Source organism: Dendrobates tinctorius, unplaced genomic scaffold (genome assembly GCF_039654945.1).
Source record: "Dendrobates tinctorius isolate UK_male_01 unplaced genomic scaffold, ASM3965494v1 ptg000254l, whole genome shotgun sequence".
Classification (NCBI taxonomy): Eukaryota; Metazoa; Chordata; class Amphibia; order Anura; family Dendrobatidae; genus Dendrobates; species Dendrobates tinctorius.
In genome coordinates, this window is record NW_027361921.1 from 10429495 (window position 1) to 10452590 (window position 23096).

Consider the following 23096-nt stretch of genomic DNA (forward strand, 5'->3'; position numbering starts at 1 on the left):
ACATCAAATTTTATTGAAGAAACCTCTCAATGATAACAGTATAATCTCCAAAATGAATAAAAACTCAAATTGCACTGTTCCAAATTATTAGGCACATTAGAATTTCTAAACATTTGATATGTTTTAAAGAACTGAAAATGTTCATTTGTGGAATTTGCAGCATTAGGAGGTCACATTCACTGAACAAAAAAGCTATTTAACTTCAAAACATCCTAACAGGCCAAGTTACATGTTAACATAGGAACCCTTCTTTGATATCACCTTCATAATTCTTGCATCCATTGAAATTGTGAGTTTTTGGAGAGTTTCTGCTTGTATTTCTTTGCATGAAGTCAGAATAGCCTCCAAGAGCTGCTGTCTTGATGTGAACTGCCTCCCACCCTCATAGATCTTTTGCTTGATGATACTCCAAAGGTTCTCCATAGGGTTGAGGTCAGGGGAAGATGGTGGCCACACCATGAGTTTATCTCCTTTTTATGCCCATAGCAGTCAATGACTCAGAGGTATTCTTTGCAGCATGAGATGGTGCATTGTCATGCATGAAGATGATTTTGCTCCTGAAGGCACGTTTCTACTTTTTATACCATGGAAGACAGCTGTCAGTCAGAAACTCTATATACTTTGCAGAGGTCATTTTCACACCTTCAGGAACCTTAAAGGGCCGTGCCAGCTGTTTCCCCATGATTCTGGCCCAAAACATGACTCCTCCACCTCCTTGCTGACGTCGCAGCCTTGTTGGGACATAGTGGCCATCCACCAACCATCCACTACTCCATCCATCTGGACCATCCAGGGTTGATCGACACTCATCAGTAAACAAGACTGTTTGAAAATTAGTCTTCATGTATGTCTGGCCCACTGCTACCATTTCTGCTTGTGAGCACTGTTTAAGGGTGGCCGAATAGTAGGTTTATGCACCACAGCAAGCCTTTGAAGGATCCTACACCTTGAGGCTCGAGGGACTCCAGAGGCACCAGCAGCTTTAAATATCTGTTTGCTGGTTTGTAATGGCTTTTTAGCAGCCACTCTCTTAATCCGATGAACTTGCCTGGCAGAAACCTTCCTCATTCTGCCTTTATCAGCACAACATGTCTGTGCTCAGAATCAACCACAAATCTCTTAACAGTACGATGATCACGTTTAAGTTTTTGGGAAACATCTAATGTTTTCATCTCTTGACCAAGGCATTGCACTATTTGATGCTTTTCAGCAGCAGAGAGATCGTTTTTATTTCCTAAATTCCTTGAAACCTGTGCCCTGCTTAATAATGTGGAACATCATTCTTAAGTAGTTTTCCTTTAATTGAGCTCATCTTGTAAACTAATTATCACAGGCGTTTGAGATTGATTTCAGTGATCCAAAGAGCCCTGATACACAATACCATCTATGAGTTTATTTGAAAAACAAAAAATTACATCTTTATGACACTTAAATCCAATTTGCATAATAATTTGGAACACAGTGTACATCCTAGACAACATGTGGTAAGAAAAGAAAAACATGATTTTTTTTAACATTAGGTTTCCTCACTCATAGTATATCATGATATATATCATGTATATCCCATCTCATTTAACACCAATGCCATGGTGGAGGTAGTGAAAACTGAGTCAGCAATATTTCCTATGTGACATTTATCTCAAAATGGGTGCAGGTCATACAAGACACATATCTATCTTCTGCATCTATAGATAACTTATTATTGGTAATGGGGATAGATTGATGATGGACCAATATACTTACCAAACAGGCAGGAGTAGAGTATAATGAATGATAGAGGGATCCTACCCAAGGGTGATGGAGATTCTGAAACCTTTCTTTGATCAGATGTGTCTCAGAGACGCTTAGGCTGTGTTCACACACAGCGTTTTTTTAGCGGTTTTTTTAGCGGTTTTGACTATAAAACCGCTAAAAAAATAAGCTTCCCATTAATTTCTATGTATTTTGCACTTTTTGTGCATATTTATGTGTTTTTACTGCGAAAAAAATGCATCGCGGTATAAAACGCAGCATGCTCATTAATTTTGCGGATTTTTCCGCGTTTCTGGCTTGTTCAATGCGTTTTGAAAACGCGCAGAAAAAAAAGCATCAAAAACCGCGACGAAAACGCACGGAAAACGCGAAGACAAAAAAGGCGCGGTTTCTGGGAAGGGAGTCAGGTTTTTGAGCAGAAATGTTCTGCTACGTGTGCACTTAGCCTTATTGTAGCTGACTGGAATTGGCAGAGTAGTGAGAAAATGGCATTCCCTTATTCGCATCACCCATACCTGTCACATGGCAGGCAAAATCATTTAGCTTATGAACCATATTGTAGTTTTTAAATGTTTAAATGTGCTGAATAGTGCCATAATATCAATACATAGTTACATGGATACTCATTGGATATAAATATTGTGCTGCATTATTATATTAACCCAAAACCCTATAACCAGAGAGCAGCACATAAACATCGGAAGACATTCCTTTTTGTAAGGCCACGTCCACACGTTCAGTATTTGGTCAATATTTTACATTAGTATTTGTAAGCCAAAACCAGGAGAGGGTGATAAATACAGAAGTGGTGACGTGTTTCTATTATACAGGGTGGGCCATTATATGGATACAAGGGCAATTACCAACAACAGGCTAGAAAGATAAACAGATAACTTAAGCAATTTTATATAAAAACATATAATTCTTTATCTAAACTATCCCACAACTTCTTTTAGGTTGAGCTATGTCAAAATAGATTATAACAACAGTATAGAATCATAGGCACTTAGCTATACCCACTTCTCCCGCCATGCAACATGTCATAAATTACCACCTATCATGCCTTTGCCGCACTTCATTGGAGTACTTCCACTGAAGAGCATCCCTCAGTGGATTTGAACATATGAACTTACCCAAAAGCTGTGACTTGCAGCTGTGTAGGGTACACCATTTCATAGGAGATATCCAGAGCTTGCAGGCATTTCTTTATATCCATAAGGTGAGCACTCTCTGGACTTCTGCAGAGAAGTCTGGAAACGTGGATATTTACCTCTCGTTGTGTAAGATAATGTCCTGATCATTAAGGTGGAGTAGCTTAATCAGAATGGAGCAAGGTGGTGCCCCAGGAGAGAGTTGATTTATAGGGACCCTGTGGGCTCTTTCTATGGTGAAAAATACTGAGAGAATGTGTTTTCTAAAACAAGGTAAAAGCCAATTTTCAAAAAAGATTACAGCATCTCTTCCCTTCACTCTTTCTGGAACTCCAACCAAATGTATGTTATTCTTCCTGAGCCTATTTCCCAGCTCATCCATCTTATTCAGAAGCATAGTTACACTCCGCACATTTTTTTAGGATCTTTTAGATGATAGGGATTTTACCTTCTATGGTACGCACGCTTTCATCAGCCTTTTTCATCATCTCGTTCATCCATTTTATCATGGACAGGTCCTCTTTGAGACTACCCATTGCATATTCAAGGAGGCCAGAGTGGTATTTCAGGGCGATATAGCTGCAAATACATCTCTCATGGTTGATTCTTCCTATAAAAACTCACCCTTCACAGCTCTCAATCCAGCATCCATCTGCACACCTATTCTGTTGCTGGGCAGATTTTTTGAAGAAGCAGTTTGGATTGTGATGGACAAGAGCGACTCCGTTTTATAATTTTGCCCTGCAATATGTGCTCCAGGATCCAATGGCTCTTCCTCCAGCTTGGGGGGAAAGATCCTCGTGTCACTCAGGAGACACTCTAGCAAAGCTCTACAGATGCTGAAACATCTGAAGCAGTTACAAATAAATTAAAAGTAAACCTGTCAGCAGAATTTTGCTACTTAAACTACAGACAGTGTCAGTTTGGCAGTGTTAAACTGATTAAAATGATATCTGGGGTGAAGAAATTCATCTTGTGTTTTTTGTGTAATCAGTGTTAGAACTTTTCAGTTAATGAGATTCTTGTGCTTCTGGGCAGTCTGTGGGCAGGTCTCGTCTTGGTTTCTCTGGCTTAGCGCAGGAAGATAAGACCCTGCCTACAGTTATGCTTCAAAGCATGAGAATCTCGTTAGCTGAAAATCTCTAACACTGAATGCGCATGAACCACAAGTTGGATTTCTTCACCTTAGTTATCATTTTATTCAGTTTAAACACTGCCAACTGGACTATGCCTGTAGTTTACTTAGCAAAATCCTGCTAACAGGTTCACTTTAAAAGACTGAACATATTAACAGCAAGTCATTATTACATTGCAATGTATGGGTTTATTCTTTTACTACTTATTTAGCGCTTTTTTCAGGTGGGATTTCAGAACCTATCTGCCTGAAAAAGATACTGTGTGCACATTCTCGGTAGGGGGCGTGACCACTTAAAATGCATAGGTCAGCATGAACACCAAATGAGGCCCTGGCTACAACAGAGATTGGGTGGCGTTTCGTAATGCATTGTATATAATGACTTTCTATTATAATTGGAAATTATTTTAGGAAATTGATGTGGAAATGCTTTCGACTGAATGTTTTAGATTGTTGTCTTGGTAATTTGTCTTTCTTTCTCAACAGAAGCACTGATTTTCCTAAAGAAACCCATACATTTACCAACAAAATGCTTGTTGAAGCCTTACTCCTGTCATTAGTTGCTTGGAGGACCTGTGGTGCATTTGCCATTTTACTTTTGTTTTTCCATTATTTGCTTAAGGTAAGATTTTAATTGTTGGATCTTTTTGTGTGAAAATATTACTCTGGATTGGTTACACTCAAGAAAACTAGTTATGCTTTGTCATGAACGTGGTTTGTGGAACCACTGGGCCACGGACTGCGGAGAACCTGGAGCGTGATTAGCGATCACCTGACTATTCACTAGAGCCTCTGATGGTGAAGTTAGACTTGCCTTCCGATGAACGCCAGGTACCACTCCAGTGCAGAATAATGTTTGCGCAGCAGCTGGACCCGAAGAACAGACTGGATGAAGTAGATGGCAGAGCTTGTATCAGAGTGCAGCAGACAGATTTGGTATCAGACACAGAGTTTGTGTCAGTGTGCAGCAAGTGGGATTTGAATTTAAAGTACTGCAGGCAGGATTTGTGCTAAGAGTACAGCATGCAGGATTTGTACTTGGAGTACAACAGGAAGGATTTGTACTTGTATGCAACCTTACACAACATAGACAGAAACAGGAAGATTGCTCAAGCACCTCCCCAGTGGAGAGGAAGCAATATATACATAATTCCTCAAAACCATTGGCTGGAGAGGAAATGGCAAGTGCACGTGCTGGGCCTCTAAGAGGGCGGGAGTGCTCGCGTACTCTTAAAACATGGCAAGAGGCCCAGCTGGAAGTGCTGCTGGCAGCATGAGGGGGAGAGGAACCAACTGCAGTGCGGGTGAGTGAACTGACACGCCGGGAAGCCAATATGGTGCTAGCATGCTTAAAATGCTATTAAATTTACCATTACTTGAAAAATCCTGCTCAATCTTGTTCTCCTTCCAGTGATTACTAATAGTTTAGTCATTTTTTTTTAACCTCCTTCACTCCCAAGCCTGTTTAAACCTTCCTGACCAGGCCAAATTTTACAATTTTGATGTGTCACTCTTTATGAGGTAATAACTCTGGAACGCTTTAACGAATCCTAGTGATTCTGAGAGTTTTTTCACGACACATTTTACTTCATGATAGTGGTAAATTTAGTCCAACATTTTTGCGTTTATGATTGAAAATATCAGAATTTTTGGTCGAAAATTTGAAAATTGTCTGGAATAGATAGCGGATGCCATGTCGAGACCCTAATGTACCTAAATAGTGGAAACTCCCTACAAGTATCCCCATTTTGGAAACTACATCCCTCAAGGAACTTATCTAGAAGTGTCATGAGTAACTTTAACACACAGGTGCTTCACATATGTTTGTAATGTTAAATCTTGAAAATTAAAAAGTTAATTTTTCCTGCAGAAAGACGTAAGTAACTTACCAGTAACGAGATTTCTCAGAGCCTATGACAGCACCACGAAGAGAGGGGATCCGCCCTTCAAGGACAGAAAACCTACAGATAAAAAGGGCGGTACTTCTCCCTCACAAAAGTTGGTTTACAAGGCACGAGGGGTTCTCTAGATTATTACAATAATAAACATTCTAACAATAATATTAATAAGGAAACACCCTGTGACCTATAGATAAATCACAAACCATCTTAAAAGAGTGTGCTCACCCACAAGGGACGGGAGGGAATATAAGGGTGCCGTCATGGGCTCTGAGAAATCCTGTCACCGTTAATAACTACGTCTTTCTCCTTCCCCCATGACAGCACCACGGAGAGAATTGCAGAGAATTATATTTTACAGAGGGATCACAGCCTGCAGAACCCTTCTCCCAAAAGTGAGATCAGAGGAAGAGGCTAAATCCAACCGTTAGTATCTGAAAAAGTTAGGAGATGACCATATGGCAGCCTTACAGACTTGTTCTATGGAAACCTCAGATTTACCTGCCCAGGAGGTTGCCACTGCTCTTGTAGAGTGATCTCTCAATCCTTCCAGGATGACATTCCCACTTGACGAGTAGGCCAGTGAGATTGCATCCCTTATCCATCTTGCCAATGTACCCAATTTGAGACCTTGAGCCCTTTTCTGGGCACCTTAAAAATACACATGCAGAGACTGGTCCTTCCTACAGCCCTGGGTGGCCAATAGGTAATGCACTAAACACCCTCTTATGTCTTTGGGGTTAGAGCAAAAGAATGGGAGGACTACTCCCTGTTACCTAAGGAAATATGACTCTGCCTTAGTTAAATAGGTTGGGCCAGGTTTCAGAATGACACTATCCTCTAAAATTTGAGTAAAGGGAAACCTGCAAACAAGGCCTGAATATTGCACACCCTGTGGATTGATGTCAATGCCACTAGAAGAATGTCTTAAGAAATAAAATCTTAAGGGATGCGGAATGCAAGCTCAAATGGGGAACTGGTTAAGGCTTTTAGTACTAAATTCAGATGCCAAGGTGGTAATCTCTGGCTAGCAATGGGCCTAGATCTAGCGGAGGCTCTACTAAATCTAGCCACCCAATGATTGCCCGCCAAATCATGATGATACATGACTCCTAATGCCGCCACCTGAACTTTTAAGGTTCTAGTAGCAAGGCACTGTTCTAACCCCTTTTGTAGAAACTCCAGGACTGCTGTAATTGGATCCCTGTCCTGAACTCTGGCCCCTGAGTTGGACAGGAACTTCTTCCAAGATTTTCCATAAGCTCTAGTAGTGACGGCCCTTCTACCTCTGTCTCTCAATGGTGTCCTCTCAAATTCCACACTGTCAAATGTAAATTTGCTGCCTGAGGATGACATACCCTGCCCCTGGGAGAGAAGATTTGGAAACTCCTAAACCACCCAAGAGTCAGTGATAGAATACATCCTTAGCCAGGAGAACCATGTAATTTTTGGCCAGAAGGGGGCAATGAATTACTCTTGCCCTGTCCTCTCTGATTTTTCTTAGGACAGCCAGGATCAGAATAACTAGGTAAAAGATGTAGGCCAGAGAATGATTCCATGTAATCATGATTTCATGTATAGCTTGAGCGTTCCCCTTGTGATCTATAGAACAAAAGGTCTTTATCGTTTTGTTCTGGCTGTTGGCAAAAAGATCTGTGACTGGGACACCCCACATTTATACAATCTGGCTGAGTAAGGACTGTTTTAGAACCCACTTGCCCTGTCTTATCAGGGTCCTGCTCAAAAAAATCTGCCTTGTAATTTTCTACTCCCTGTATGTGGAGTGCTGACAGAGAAAGAAAATCTATTTCAGCCATCTGCAAAATATGTATTATAAGATGCTAGAGAGATAAAAGAGCAAATAGGGTCTTATCCGGTGGTGAAGACAAGATATAAAATCAGATTGCACTCACCTTCTTTTCAAAGTATTCGGGTGTGTAATAGCTCATCAGAACAAACAGTTGCCGCAGGACCACTGGTGTCAAGCAAACGACCAAACAATAGTTTTCAAACTGGACAGATTCGTGGTGAAAAACCCGCGCTGCTGTACAACTCACGATCCAACAGTAAAGATGAAAGTGATGGTTTATTTTCTTTCTCTACACATTTCAAAGTCTCAAGGACTTCTTCAGGAGATGATACCTGAGATGGTATCATCTCTTGAAGAAAAAGTCCTTGAGACTTTGAAATGCGTAGAGAAAGAAAATAAACCATCACTTTCATTTTTACTGTTGGATCGTGATTTGTACAGCAGCACAGGTTTTTCATCACGAATCTGTCCAGTTTGAATACTGTCTGCAAAATATGGTCTGTTGTATCCATCAGTGGACGAGACCGGGTTCTACACTGGGGGTTCAGATCGAATCTAATCTACTACCACTTGGTTATCCGTAAATATTGACCTTAAAGGGAATCCAAGAATTCTATCAGATCGTGTTTGACTGCCAGCAGTTTTTTCCATCAATCCCATATCATACATTTTAGGCAGAATACAAATTAGACTAGAACCAAAAATCAAAGGGCATATCAATATTTACACACCAAGGAAAATTGGAAGATCCAGAGGAGATTCCTGATATAAACAGGGACATATGGAACGGGCGACCTCAGGTCAATGTGGACCCTCAATACAGGTATTTCACCCTTTTGATATGCCCCTTGATTTTTGGTTCTAGATTAATTTGTGTTCTCCCTGAAATGTATGATACGGGATTGATAGACATATATGTAGGGGAGTGACCTTACTGACCTTAAGGGCTCTATTTTACATGGCTAGGGTCTATCTAATAAATTCTTCTTTTCTTTCAGGTCCTTTGATGACTATTGATAATGTGGTCTATATCTTATTTCCCTACAAGGGTTCAATCCTGATATTACTCTTATAGTTACATGATTTCTATTGTGATCTCATGCATCTATTGGCCTTTTTTTATGTCCCCGGGATCCCAATTTATTTAGGTAGAGTTGAGCGACTTTGGTCGGATAGGGTTTCGTGAAACCCGAATGAAACACAATTTGAGTCGGATGAAACTGGACCGACTAGGGCAAAAAAAAGTCGGAGTTTCGTCCGAAACCCGACCCCAATGCAAGTCAATGGGGAATAAAAGTCGGCATTGAGTGGATGAATGCCGACTCCCAATTTGTGGCTTATCTCATTCTAATAACTGTTGTGCTGCAACTGGCTGTCCTTGTTTGGTTACACTGCTTCTTCCTTCTCTTTTATAGGGTAATCCCTCTGCATATGCTTTTTATACTTGTTCATGAGAGCTTATTGGCTCATGTCTATTTGGACCAAGCGTATGCTGCTATATTCTCTATTTACAATTTTAGGTATCGACTACACATTTAAGTCGACCCTGTACTCATATTAGGAAGTCTTTTATTGTTGACATCCATAACCAATTAATACACTATCTTTAATGATATATTGTATTAATAAAATTATATATCTAATATATAAAGCTCAATGTGTGTATTGTGATAAAACACTCCGGGATCGCCTTTGCTGGGGTCAAAGGTCACGTGCGTTCAGCATGAAACTCAGGCGCAGAGCTGGGATTCGGGTATAACTGACACTGGGTCAGGTTTATTAATGGTGAAAGCAATGCATAAATAAATAAAACATAAAACAAATCCTTGCCTGTCCGGCACTAACTAAACAAAGTACAACCTAACTACCAACTGGCGGGATTCTCCCGTCCAGCCAAACCACAGTTGCAGTGGGCACTGCTTTCACTCACGTGTGTCTCTCACACAGACAGGCTCTCTGTGTTCCCAGGCTGAGACACTCACACAACCACCTGGCATCCTTTTATATCCACCTCCCATTATTCATTAGTAAGCAGATGTGATACTGTCCAGACTAGGCCACATAGGAAAGGAATCTGGGCGAGATATACCTGCCCTCATCCACTATTCCCACATGATTCTCACAGTATGTATGTATGTATGTATGTGTGTGTATGTCCGGGATTGGCATCCGCACCGTCGCAGCTACAGCCACAAAATTTGGCAGAGTCACACGTCTGGACCCCGAGAGCATCATAGGCTATGTTGTGAGGCGAAATTTTAACCCCGCGCGTTCCAATTCCCCAAACAATTTTGCCCCTATCTACATAATGGGGAAAAAGTGTGTGCGTATCAAGCCCTGCCCCTCATTATGATGTCATAATGCCCCTATCTACATAATGGGGAAAAAGTGTGTGCGTATCAAGCCCCGCCACTCATTATGATGTCATAATGGTTGACTATGGAATGGAGGATGTGTGATGGGTATATGGGCACTGGACTATGGGATGGCGGATATGTATGACGGGTATATGGGCACGGGACTATGGGATAAAGGATGTGTGATGGGTATATGGGCACGGGACTATGGGATAGAGAATGTGTGATGGGTATATGGGCACTGGACTATGGGATGTAGGATATGTATGACAGGTATATGGGCACGGGACTATGGGATAAAGGATGTGTGATGGGTATATGGGCACGGGACTATGGGATGGAGGATGTGTGATGGGTATATGGGCACTCTACTATGGGATGGAGGATATGTATGATGGGTATATGGGCACTCGACTATGGGATGGAGGATATGTATGATGGGTATATGGGCACAGGCCTATGGGATGGTGGATATGTATGATGGGTATATGGGCACGGGACTATGGGATGGAGGATATGTATTATGGGTATATGGGCACGGGACTATGGGATGGAGGATAATTATAATTTGTTATAACTAATCACAGTTAGTTACTATGCCTGGGCAGCGCCGGGCTCTTCAGCTAGTTATATATATTGTTCACTTATTTTCTTTTTTCTGTTCCCCCATTTGGTCTGGGTTTGCATGTTTCCCATGTTTCTGCATGTATGGCTTTGCGATTGTGTTTGTTTTATTTGTTTATTGTGTCGTCATATGTAATGTATGTGTATTCTTGCTTGGCTGCCTTTTCAGTCTCCCGGGAGACACACGCACTTTGAAACACCCCACAGGTCTGTCTTTATCATGCCGACTGCCATATGCCTAACACATGCGCGCTACAAATAGCTTCCTTTTGCTTCTGTGACATCGGCGGCCATGCCCGCCGATGCCCCTTCTGCGGCGACGCCCGCCGCAGCGTCTCCTCACCTGCATGCTCCTGTCCACGCGCATGCCCGCTCTGCCTTCCGCCCTGCTGCGGGAACTCGCACCGGCCTTAAATCGCGGGCGCGCGTCCTCCCGCTCTCTTCCTCTGGTGGGGGGCGTCGCTGAGTGGCGGGACTGCAGGACGTACTTCCTGGCTCCAGGATATTTCAGGCGTCCTCCCTATGAGGAAGGCGCCTGGTGATCGTGTGGTACTCCTGCACCTTTCTGGCCGCTACAGTTCCACTCTAGTCCTCACTTCAAGTATTTTCCTTGTCACCCGTCTACTCCGTTTCTGTCCTTGTTCCTGTACCATCCTCCTTGCCTGCCTTCCCCTCTCTGTCTGTGCATTTCCCCAGTGACTTCCCTGTCTGTTGGCTGTGTTAGACCCTCTCCGCCTGCCTCTCCGTACCCTTCCCTGCTGCTCCTATTGTTCCTCTTTCCCGCCCAGGAACCCCTGCTCTAGTTCTTTAGTTCCGTCTGTCTCACATAGCCTTCCTGTCCTTCGAGCCGTCCCTCTTGGTTCCGGCTGTCACGCCTCTGTCCCCTGTGGTCCTGCCCCAAACGATCCCTGTATAGGGGTCGGTCTTCACCTGGCGTGCTCGCCCCAGGGGCTCCAGATCCGCGATCCAGAGGGTCCACTCTCGGACGTAGCCTGCTCCTAATCGTCACAGTCATGAGCCAGTTGTCGACTGGCGCTCAGGAGAGATCTTGCGTTGGGGGGCACTCCTGTCATGAACGCTGTCTGCGGGCCCTAGTTCGTCCTCATTCTCTGCCTAGGCCAGTCGATCTCCCGGGCCTTCCTGTACCATATCACGCATACGCCGATGTTTTCAGCAAGAAGGAAGCGGAGTCTCTGCCACCACATCGGTCCTATGACTGCCCTATCTACCTGATTCCCGGAGCTGTTCCTCCCAGAGGAAGAAAGTATCCTTTCTCCCCAGCAGAGACCACGGCTATGGCGGTATACATACAAGAAAACCTGGCCAAGGGGTTTATTCGGAAATCCTCATCTCCTGCTGGTGCGGGTTTTTATTTTGTCCGGATAAAGGATGGATCTCTGCGACCATGCATTGATTACCGGGGCCTGAACAACATCACCGTTAAGAATCGGTATCCGCTCCCGCTGATTCCAGAACTCTTCGACCGGTTGAGAGGGGCTCGGATCTTCACGAAGTTGGATCTGCGGGGAGCCTACAATCTGATACGGATCCGCGCAGGAGATGAGTGGAAGACGGTCTTCAATACCCGTGATGGGCATTATGAGTATCTAGTCATGCCATTCGGTCTCTGCAATGCTCCAGCTGTGTTTCAGGAATTCGTTAACGAGGTGTTACGGGATCTACTCTACTCCTGCGTGGTGGTGTACTTAGATGATATTCTCATCTTCTCGCCTGATCTGTGCTCTCATCGGAGGAGCATACGCATGGTCCTGCATCGCCTTCGAGAGAATCAGCTCTACGCCAAAATTGAAAAATGCCTCTTTGAGTAAACGTCGTTACCCTTCTTGGGATATATCGTCACAGATTCCGGTCTGAAGATGGATCCAGAAAAACTCTGTGCGGTACTCAAGTGGCCTCGTCCCGTTGGTGTAAAAGCCATCCAGCGTTTCCTCGGATTCGCTATTACCGACAATTTGTGCCTCATTTTTCTACAATTACCAAACCCATCACGGCCCTGACCCTAAAGGAACAAAGTCAAACAGCTGGTCCCCCGAAGCTGAAGACGCCTTCCTTGCTCTGAAACGTTCTTTTGCATCAGCACCAATCTTACATCGCCCGGTAGCCAGCAGGCCCTTCGTCTTAGAGGTGAATGCCTCCTCCACCAGGGCTAGAGCGGTTCTGTCCCAGCAGGCCTCATCTGGACGTCTGGTGCCTTGTGGGTTTTTTTCAAAAACCTTTTCGCCTGCGGAGTGCAATTACTCCATTGGAGACCGGGAATTGCTAGCCATTAAGATGGCCTTGGTGGAGTGGCGATATTTACTCGAGGGGGCAGTGCACCCCTTCACTATCTTCACGGACCACAAGAATTTGGCCTAGCTGCAGTCCGCCCAAAGACTCAATTCCCGGCAAGCCAGATGGGCTCTGTATTTTTCCCGTTTTGATTTTAAGCTTCACTTCCGACCTGGCGATAAGAACATCAAAGCGGATGCACTTTCCAGGTCTTTGCAGTCGCCAGAGAGGGATGAAGATCCATCGTATATTATTGAGCCTGCTAAAGTTATCAACGTGGCTCCTGTGAATTTCTTTACTCCACCAGGCAAAACCTTCGTTCCTCAAGACAAACGTTCGGAGGTGCTGCACTGGGGGCATTCCTCCAAAGTTGCTGGGCACGTTGGGACTAAGAAGACCTTCTTGCTGCTTTCCCGTTATTACTGGTGGCCCGCCCTTCGCCAGGATGTGATGGACTATGTCGCCTCGTGCACAACCTGTGCCCAGAACAAGGTTGCAAAGACTCTGCCCTCCGGACTTCTTCACCCATTACCAGTTCCAGAAACTCCTTGGCAGCAAATTGCTATGGATTTTGTGACTGATCTCCCCCGCTCAGCTGGATATACCACCATCTTAGTCGTCGCAGATCGCTTCTCCAAGATGGCCCATTTCATTCCATTACCCGGACTGCCGTCAGCCCCGAGGTTGGAGGAGATTTTCATCCACCAGATCTTCAGGCTGCATGGTCTTCCTCAGCGGATTGTGTCCGATCGAGGGGTCCAGTTTACCTCGATTCTGGAGGGCTCTCTGTCGACTTATGGGTACATCTCTCGATTTTTCCTCTGCATATCATCCTCAGACCAACGGGCAAGTGGAGCGAATTAATCAAGTGTTGACTACCTTCTTACGTCACTTTTCCAACATCCATCAAGACAATTGGGTCTCTCTCCTACCCTGGGCTGAATTTGCGCATAATATTCATCCCAGCGAATCACCGCCAAATCACCATTTTTTGTGGTAACAGGTCAGAATCCTGGTATTCCGCTGCCCTTTTCCACATCATCAGGAGTTCTTGCAGCATATACTCTTGCCAAGGGATTTTCGCAAATTTGGAAGGAGACCAGGGAGGCGCTCGAGAATGCCAGTGCCCGAATTAAGAAACATGAGGACAAGAGACGGAAGGATGTTCCTCCGTACCATCCTGGTGACAAAGTCTGGCTGTCAACCAAACATATCCACCTGAAAGTCCCTTCTTACAAGTTAAGTCCCCGATACATCGGGCCTTTTGAAGTGATTGGACGCATTAATGAAGTGGCTTATAAACTGAGGTTGCCTGCTTCGCTCCGGGTTCCTAACGCCTTCCATGTCTCGCTCCTGAAACCTGTGGTTCTGAATCGGTTCCAACCAGTTTCCACTGCCTCTCCTTCACCAATTGGCTTGGATGACGTCTTTGAAGTAAAAGACATTTTGGCCATGAAAAAAAGTCAGGGGAAAAACTTTTTCTTATCGATTGGAGGGGTTTTGGTCCCGAGGAGAGGTCCTGGGAGCCTCGAGAGAATGTCAATGCCCCCCTTATCATGAAAAGATTTCAGGCCAACCTCAGAAGGGGAGGACGTAAGGAGGGGGGTACTGTGACATCGGCGGCCGTGCCCGCCGATGTCCCTTCAGCGGTGGCGCCCGCCGCAGCGTCTCCTCACCTGCACACTCCTGTCCACGCGCACGCCCGCTATGCCTTCCGCCCTGCTGCTGGCACTCGCGCCGGCCTTAGGTCGCGGGCGCGCGTCCTCCCGCTCTCTTCCTCTGGTGGGGGGCGTCGCTGAGGGGCGGGGCTGCAGGACGTACTTCCTGGCTCCAGGATATTTCAGGCGTCCTCCCTATGAGGAGGGTGCCTGGTGATCGTGTGGTACTCCTGCACCTTTCTGGCCGCTACAGTTCCACTGTAGTCCTCACTTCACGTATTTTCCTTGTTACCCGTCTGCTCCGCTTCTGTCCCTGTTCCTGTACCGCACTCCTTGCCTGCCTGCCCCGCTCTGTCTGTGCATTTCTCCAGTGTCTTCCCTGTCTGTCGGCTGTGTTAGACCCACTCCGCCTGCCTCTCCGTACCCTTCCCTGCTGCTCCTATTGTTCCTCCTTCCCACCCAGGAACCCCTGCTCTAGTTCCTTAGTTCCGTCTGTCTCCCATAGCCTTGCTGTCCTTTGAGCCGTCCCTCTTGGTTCCGGCTGTCGCGCCTCTGTCCCCTGTGGTCCTGCCCCAAACGATCCCTGTATAGGGGTCGATCTTCACCTGGCGTGCTTGCCCCAGGGGCTCCAGATCCGCGATCCAGAGGGTCCACTCTCGGACGTAGCCTGCTCCTAATCATCACAGCTTCCTATTTTCTTGCATTCCAACGTACGCGAAATGCGTTCCACTGGACGCATGCGCTCTTTAAATGGTGATGCAGAGACGTCTGCTCACTCCATGATCGTTCTCCGCCTACTTCTGCCTTCATTGCTGCCTGTCCGACCCACTTTTGCCCTCACCGCGGCTCTGTCCGCACACACCGGCGCGTCCTGCACCTAATTTGTTCAGATATTTATAAGCTAGCTGGCCACATTATTATTTCCCCTGATGAAGCCGTACCTGTTACGGCGATACGCGTGGGGCCACCTCTCTAGGCTCCCATTCTGGGTCTTGCCTGCTACAGCTCTGCACGGATGATCTTACTTTGGTAACCTTCCCTTCTTTTGCTGATACCATGCCTCGTATATTTGGGGCTGTCTTTGGGAGCGACACTTGGCCCATCCATTTTGGGCTAGGATTGATCTTTTAATATATTTTGTACTTAGCCTAATAACTTTCTCCAGCCCTAGTACACCATCATTTATTATTATAGTATTATCTTGACTCCTGTGCAGGCCTTCAGTTATATCCACATAGGATTTGATATATGGTTTTGTCCTAAAACTATTTGATATTGTGATCCATATATTTATATGGCCCATATGGCTTTTTTCTTTCTGGATATCATGAGCTAAGCCCCTCTTTAGGCATAGTTTATCTCATTAGGTTTACCATATGTCATATATTGCATTGTGTACATTGCATGTGTTCTGTTTTTCCCGTGCTCTGGCAGGTACCCGGTATTGGGTTCGCCCTTGGTTTTAATTATGTTTTATTATGCACCTGTTTATATTGTGTGCCAATAAAGCTGTTTACTTATTTTTCATATATCATGGTGTAGTGTGCATATTTACGGTAGTGCTTTCCTCTTTTCCATTATTGTATCCTTTATTACAGGTTTTGCTCCTCCCTTCATTTATAAGACATATAGTGCGCCCTAATCCTTATATATTGCATCTGTGGTGACCAGTCAAGTAACTCTGCTTACCCAAGGAACTTCTTTGGCCAATTTTTCCACTTTGAGCCACCAACCCAGGGAATTAATAATTCTTGAAGACAGAATCATTTGTCCTTCTAAATGTCCTCCTAAGGAAATCTTGTTTCCTAAGATGTCCCAATGCAGATCCCTGGTGTGTATTTGGGCTCACTGTACTGCTGGCATGCATGAGGTCAGGGAACCTAGCAGGGACATAGCTTTCATCAGAGTCATGGATGGGTATTGTAATGCTCTCGACACCTGACCTGTACTTTTTTTCTCTGTTCTCCTCTGGAAGGCGATGCTCCTGTTTTTTGGAGTCTAACACAAGCCCCAGAAACTCCTGTACCCTTTTCGGCTCTACCTTTGATTTTTTTAAATTTAAATGCTGAACTTTGCAGTGCTGGATCGTGTTGACTATCATTAAAAAGTCATCCTGGTCGAGGACAATCAGGATATCCTCCCTCTGGTGTGCCATTGCTTCTGCCACCAGCTTGGTAAATACATGAGGAGAAACCGCGAAGCCGAAAGGGAGAGCTCTGTAAAGTATCTGATTACCCCTCTTATGGAAACCGCTACCCTGAGGAACTTCTGATAGTATGGAAATTAAATATGTCTCTCTCAGGTCCAGAATTATCATAAAGCAATCTGGAAACAGGATTTTGGCAGTTGTTTTTATTCACTCCATTTTGAATTTTTGAGTCTTTAGTGAACTGTTCAGCTTTTTAAGTTTGATGATCGTCCTGAAAGATCCATCTGGTTTCTTCACCATAAACAGTGGGGGGTAAAATCCTTTACTTTTTCACTGAAGGGGAATCTCCTGGAGGACGACTTTGTCTACTATTTTTAGACTCTATTAAGCCCAATATCCAGGTGCTCCTGGAAATCTTTTCTCAGGCCAAGAGAAAAAGGGATAATCTTCCTTCCACCTGGGAAAGACCATCACTGGGAAGGCTTCCTATTGTCATGAGAGGAGCCCCCAAACAGGAACCCTCTGCCTTTTTTTTTCCGCTCTTCCCATTTGTTCTGATCTCTGGGGGAACTTGTACGATAACATTTCCTGCTCAAAAAGGACTTTTTATACGTGGGAATAGTGAGGTTGGGTAATCCCTTTTTGCTACGTGGGTATTGTGAGGTTGGGTTATCCCTTTTTGCTATCACCCGCTTTTTCAAGGATGTCATTTAATGTTGACCCGAACAGAAATTCACCTTCACATGGAATGAAGCATAACTTTGATTTTGTCTGGACATCTACTGGCCGTTGCCGCATCGCTATGTGGTCGCTATTGAGATGTCAGACAGTCCAATCTACCCAACGACGGAGCAATGATCTAGCGTGTCATAGCGACCTTTGTAACGATGTCGGTGGTCGTTGGGACCCTGTCGCATTGCATGTTCCATTGACGATTCACACCTCGATGAGGGATGTACTGTGTGACGCTGTATTTACACAGGCGTGGATTGCGCTCCCTTTCTCACGCCCTCTCAGCTCTGAATGGTGGACGCTACCGCGTCCTGATTGGCCGTGCATTTAAAAGAAGGTGACATACTAGCGCTCTATTTCATTGTTCTCGAACACGTCTTTTGGCTAGCACACCCGAGTAACGGTCATCGGTGTCCTATTTGCGTTCACCGCCTGCCCTAGTAGCGTTCACCGGCTGTCCAAATAGCGTTCACGGGCTGTGATTCCAGATTGATTTACCCAGATGCCAATTCAGTGTTGACGGTATGTATCTTTGGGTTATATTTCGCTCTACTTGAGGGAGGGCTTTGGTTTCATCGCCTATCGTATGGTAAGCCCGGGTCGGGAACAAAGAACTGAAGCGCTACTTTGTTAGCTTCTTTTAAAAGGAAGCCCGCCAATCAGGACGCTGTAGTGACCACCAATCGGAGCCGAGGTAGGCGTGGAAACGGGAACGCTAATCCCCGCCTTGTCTTGCTTCTGAGTCGCTAACGAGGTCGTTAGGCTAGGTGTCAAACGTGACGATACAAGCGACTCAGCGGGACATGAGCGACCAAAGAAATGTCCAGACATTTCGGGCACGATCAGCGATACCCGGCAGGGGGGCTGGTCACTGTCACACACAGCAATCTCGCTGATAAGATCGCTATAACGTCACAGTTCTAGTGACTCAGCAGCGATCTCACTAGCGATCTCGCTTAGTGAGACGGCCTTTAAGCCAGAGGGCTCTACGAGCCGAATTGAAGAAGGTTGCTGATCTGGAATCAAACCTAAAACATGATCCACAAGGCATATTCGAGAAAAAGTAACAATTTATATTTAATCAGAATAATAACAGTAACATGAAGAAAATTACAAAAAAAAATCAACAAGATAAAAAATAATTAAAATTGCACAGGAGGTGGGTTTGGAAAGAGTATGTAATGATTTCTATGTAATTCTACAGTATAATAGGAAAATAATGGATAGCCAGATCAAGTAGGTAAAAAAATAGAAATTGATACTCAAATGTTGTAAACCTGAGATGGTACCATGTAAACAGAGATCAGTCCAAAAAATAATAACAGTTACAATTTCCACATCAAACTAATGAGGTAAGTAAAGCAGCATAATAGTGCATAACACATGTAGATAATTTTGACCTTGATACAAAAAAATGTAGGAATGTGTAACACATGATTAGCCTGAACAGTTAAATTCATTTCAGCAGAATATTAAAGTGTCAAGTGCATACAAAACGGGACATGTAAGCTGACAGTTTTCTGAAGAGAAAAAGTGAATAAATAAAGTGTCAAGTGTCTGAAGATTGCCAGTTTCCCAAATGAATGGAAGGATGTAATCACACAAAGTACAAAAAGTTGCAAGAAATATATGAATAGGACAAGCTGAAATACTAATCCAGCACTCAAAGCGTTTTGTCTGTGTGTGTTTTGAAGAATATTTCCTTTGAAAACGATGTGTAAATGACAGAGAATTGCTCTATTTAAAAACTCATGTTAAAATCGCATTGCAATCGGATAGCAATCGCACTACTTTCGGATGTAAATCGGATGCTAGGTTTGAAAAATCAGATTGTACTTGCATGAAAATCGCATGACACTTCAGACTTTTCTGGACCAAAATCGGACCATTTTTTTCCCATGGTGATGGGTACGAACCCTTGTAAGAAAAAATGGATGTTGCAGTTTGTTGTGCAATTTCTCTTGAGTGCGCCAATACCCTACATGTACCCAGGAACTACTTTTCATGCACAGTGCAAAGCTCAGAAGAAGCGCCATATTATAGTATAAATTTGGCAGTTATGTTTTAAAGGTGCCATGCCCCACTGGAAGAGCCCCTGAGGTGCCAGAACAGCAGACCCTCCCATAAGATATTCTTTTACAAACTACACCTCTCATTGAATTCATCTAAGGGTGCAATAATCATATTGACACAACAGGTGTGTCACAGAAATTTATACGACTAGGCAGTGAAGAAAAAAATAATTATATTTTTACCACGAAAATTTTGTTTTAGGCCCAGATTTTACAATTTAAAACTGTGAAATAGGTAGAAATGGCACCAAAATTTATCATACAGTTTCTACCTAACGTGGCAATACCCCATATGTGGCTGTAGAGTACTGCTTAGCCACACGGCGAGACTCGGGATGGATGGAGTGCTATTTGCTTTTCTGGAGCACAGATTTTCCTAGAATAGTTTGCACACTCCATATACAGAGCCCCTATGTGCTAGAAGAGCAGAATACCCCCCAACAAGTAACCCGATTTTGGAAATCATAACCCTTTGCAAATATATCTACAGGTGTAGTGATGATTTGACTCCATGTGTGTTTTCCAGAAAAACGCAGCAGAGGATGTTGCTGAGTGAACATTGCAAATCTGTCATTGTAGTGCCCACTACTTTGTAGTGCCCATACACTGTGCTACCATCCTAATTTCCAAATTACGTGAATCAGATAAAACCCCCTACAGATCCAATCACTATAATGAGGCAGCAAAGTTACATATACTGACTGGAAGAAAATCCAGCAATTCAGGAAATTTTTTTTATTTTCCTCAATCACTTGAGGCGCGGACGCGTCTTCACATGGCATTGATGTCATATGCCATGAACATGCACGCTGACGTCAGCTGTCAGCCTCTGTTTTTCTGGCGACTGTTAACTGTTGCTGTGCAAGAAGCCATCAGCAATAGATTTTAACTGGACATGCATCCGAGAATGCACTTTCAGTTACTGAATTGGCTGAATCCTGTCCATGGGACCCGGCGAGCAGAAGCAAAAAGAGGGGGTCCGAACTTGGCCCCATATACCAGTAAGGGCAGAAATGCCTTGACGGTGGCCCTGCTGCTATGATATACAAGCAGACAGTTAAATATAACAACAGTGAATGACATAAGTGCAAGACAGATCAAAACAGTCATACACATTTCCAAACATGTTAAAAGCCCAGCAGCTTTCTTAGTTCTATAGAGAGACTTTGTGCGGCAAGAGAAATTCTGTAAGAGCCAAGAGCTACTTGTAGGGCTACATCAGGGCTATTCCCCTACTTCCTGTAATATGTCCTGCTTGTCTTTAAATGGACTGTTCGCACTTAAAGGCCCCGTCTCACATAGCGAGATCGCTAGTGAGATAGCTTAAAGGTCTCAGATTTTGTGACGCAATAGCGACCTCGCCAGCGATCTCGCTACGTGTGACACGTAGTGGCGACCGGGCCCCCGCTGCAATCTCGCTGATCGTGCTTGAATGTCCTGGGCAATTTTTTGATAGCTGGTGTCCTGCTGGCCAGCATGCATCGCTGTTTAGACGCCGACGAGCGACCTCTTTGGCGACTCAGAACTCAGGGACGTAGGCGTGAGTCATCAGAAAAGCTGCTGTGTGACAAGGTCCCAACGACCGCCGAGGTCTTTATATGGATCGTCGGATCGTTGCTGCATCGTTGAGTAGGTCTGCCTGTTTGACATCTTACTAACGACCATGTAGCAACGCACCAGCGATTCTTACCAGGTCATATTGTTGTCGGGATCGCTGGAGCGTCGCTATGTGTAACGGGACCTTTAGGCTACAAGTCTGCAGTTCCTCTATGTGTCTGCAGATATGTGAATCCTCCCATCGTGCGCACCTCACGCTTTAAGGATTCTCTGATACCGGCGCTGGGAGAGGGCGGTTATATGACTGCAAAAATGCCATCGCGTACTTCGAGCTATATTCCAGCAAGACATGTCCGGCCTCTGTCAATACACAAGGGCACATCTAGTCTGCAATTCGTACACTGGCGCCAACGTGCTTGCCGGCATCGGAGAATCCTCACTGCACACAATTTGTGTGATTTAACGATTCACAATTCTGCAGTCAGGCAGAGTGACTTCATACTTGTACCCTAAGGCCAGACAACCCTTTTTACCATAGACTGATCAGTTTGGTCAACAGGCAATTGTTCACAAGAGGGAGGCCTAGTGGCCAGTAATGATTTTTCAATATGCATATCTACAGCTGAATATTTGTTTGTGTTTATAGACGTAGTATTGCAGTTTTGTAAATAAAATATGCATTGTGTATTCCCAGGTTGCAAAGCTGCAGGCTAATCTATGGAGACTCTCAAGTTCAAAGAACATAGTAAGTGTCATTTATCCTTTATCAGCTATACAAATCTTCCATAGAACTCTACTTCCACACACATTGTGCACCAACTACAAATGAGGGGAGGATCATCTTCCGGTTTCATTTCCATTTCACACACTGCTGAAGACTCAGAGGGGAATAAGAACCTCAGTGTCCCCATAGTGCCCTGCAGCTATCACATGATATGGCCTAGTGAAGGGCTATCACAACCAGTATAAAAGATGAGGGCTGGCCAAGCAGCACCCATTTTAGCTTTTAGCAGCGTATGGATAGGTTGTCAGAGTGCACACAAAATTCACATAAGGAGCAAAAAGATGATTGTAGTGTACTACTGCAGTGTTGAAGCAAGATGAAGAATGGAAGGTAGTCTCAATCCATGAATAAGTGTACACGTTCAGTATTTGGTCAGTACTTTACCTCAGTATTTGGAAGCCAAAACCAGAAGTCGAACAATCACAGGAAAAGCATAATAGAGACACGTCACCACATCACTAATGCAATTTTTATCCACTCCCGGTTTTGTCTTACAAATATTAAGGTAAAATACTGCCCACTGGTAAATATGTGCACGTGGCCTAATAGTCCAAAGATTCAAGAGCTATATGGAGGTTCAGTGTATGCATAGTCAGTGTGACTGTGAATTGATTGATCTGTGATATCCGGCAATAACAGCATCTTCAATAAAAAGACGTTTTATTTTTCAGACATTACGAGCAATGAGGGCATTTTAACCTCTAACCGACATGTCCATTTTTTTTTTTCGACCCCCTACTTCCTAGAATCATAACTTTATTTTTTCTGTCCACATACGTCTTACATTGTGTGGTAAAGATAACTCGACAATATGATTCTCCTTATTATAATTATGTTGATACCAAACTTGTCCAGTTTTTTTTATTATTTTAATGGTGAAAAAAATAAATTGCAAAAAGAACAATTTGATCGGGTCACCATTTTCTGAGGCTCTATATCACATATGAGTATTTAAAGAAATACTGTGTGTATATATATATATATATATCTAGTAGGGATTCTACTCGCTTAGATGCGACGGGAGACAGTCAGGAGGCAGGTTTCTTTAAAGTTCATGCGGTTTATTACGTCATAAACCACACAGCACGTCACCAAAATAAACAGCCTTCAGTTCAGGAGACAAAGTAA

At 44.2% G+C, this 23096-nt stretch overlaps 1 protein-coding gene across 3 annotated transcripts in view; it reads left to right on the top strand.

Annotated features, from left to right (window-relative positions):
* Positions 1 to 23096, top strand: part of PGAP1 (post-GPI attachment to proteins inositol deacylase 1) — a 794782-nt gene that overhangs the window by 686366 nt on the left and 85320 nt on the right. For all 3 annotated transcript variants that reach the window (XM_073558145.1, XM_073558147.1, XM_073558146.1), the window contains 2 exons: positions 4525 to 4660; positions 21879 to 21929. In XM_073558145.1, the coding sequence (XP_073414246.1) occupies positions 4525 to 4660; positions 21879 to 21929 (187 nt within the window). The remainder of the gene's footprint in view (positions 1 to 4524; positions 4661 to 21878; positions 21930 to 23096) is intronic.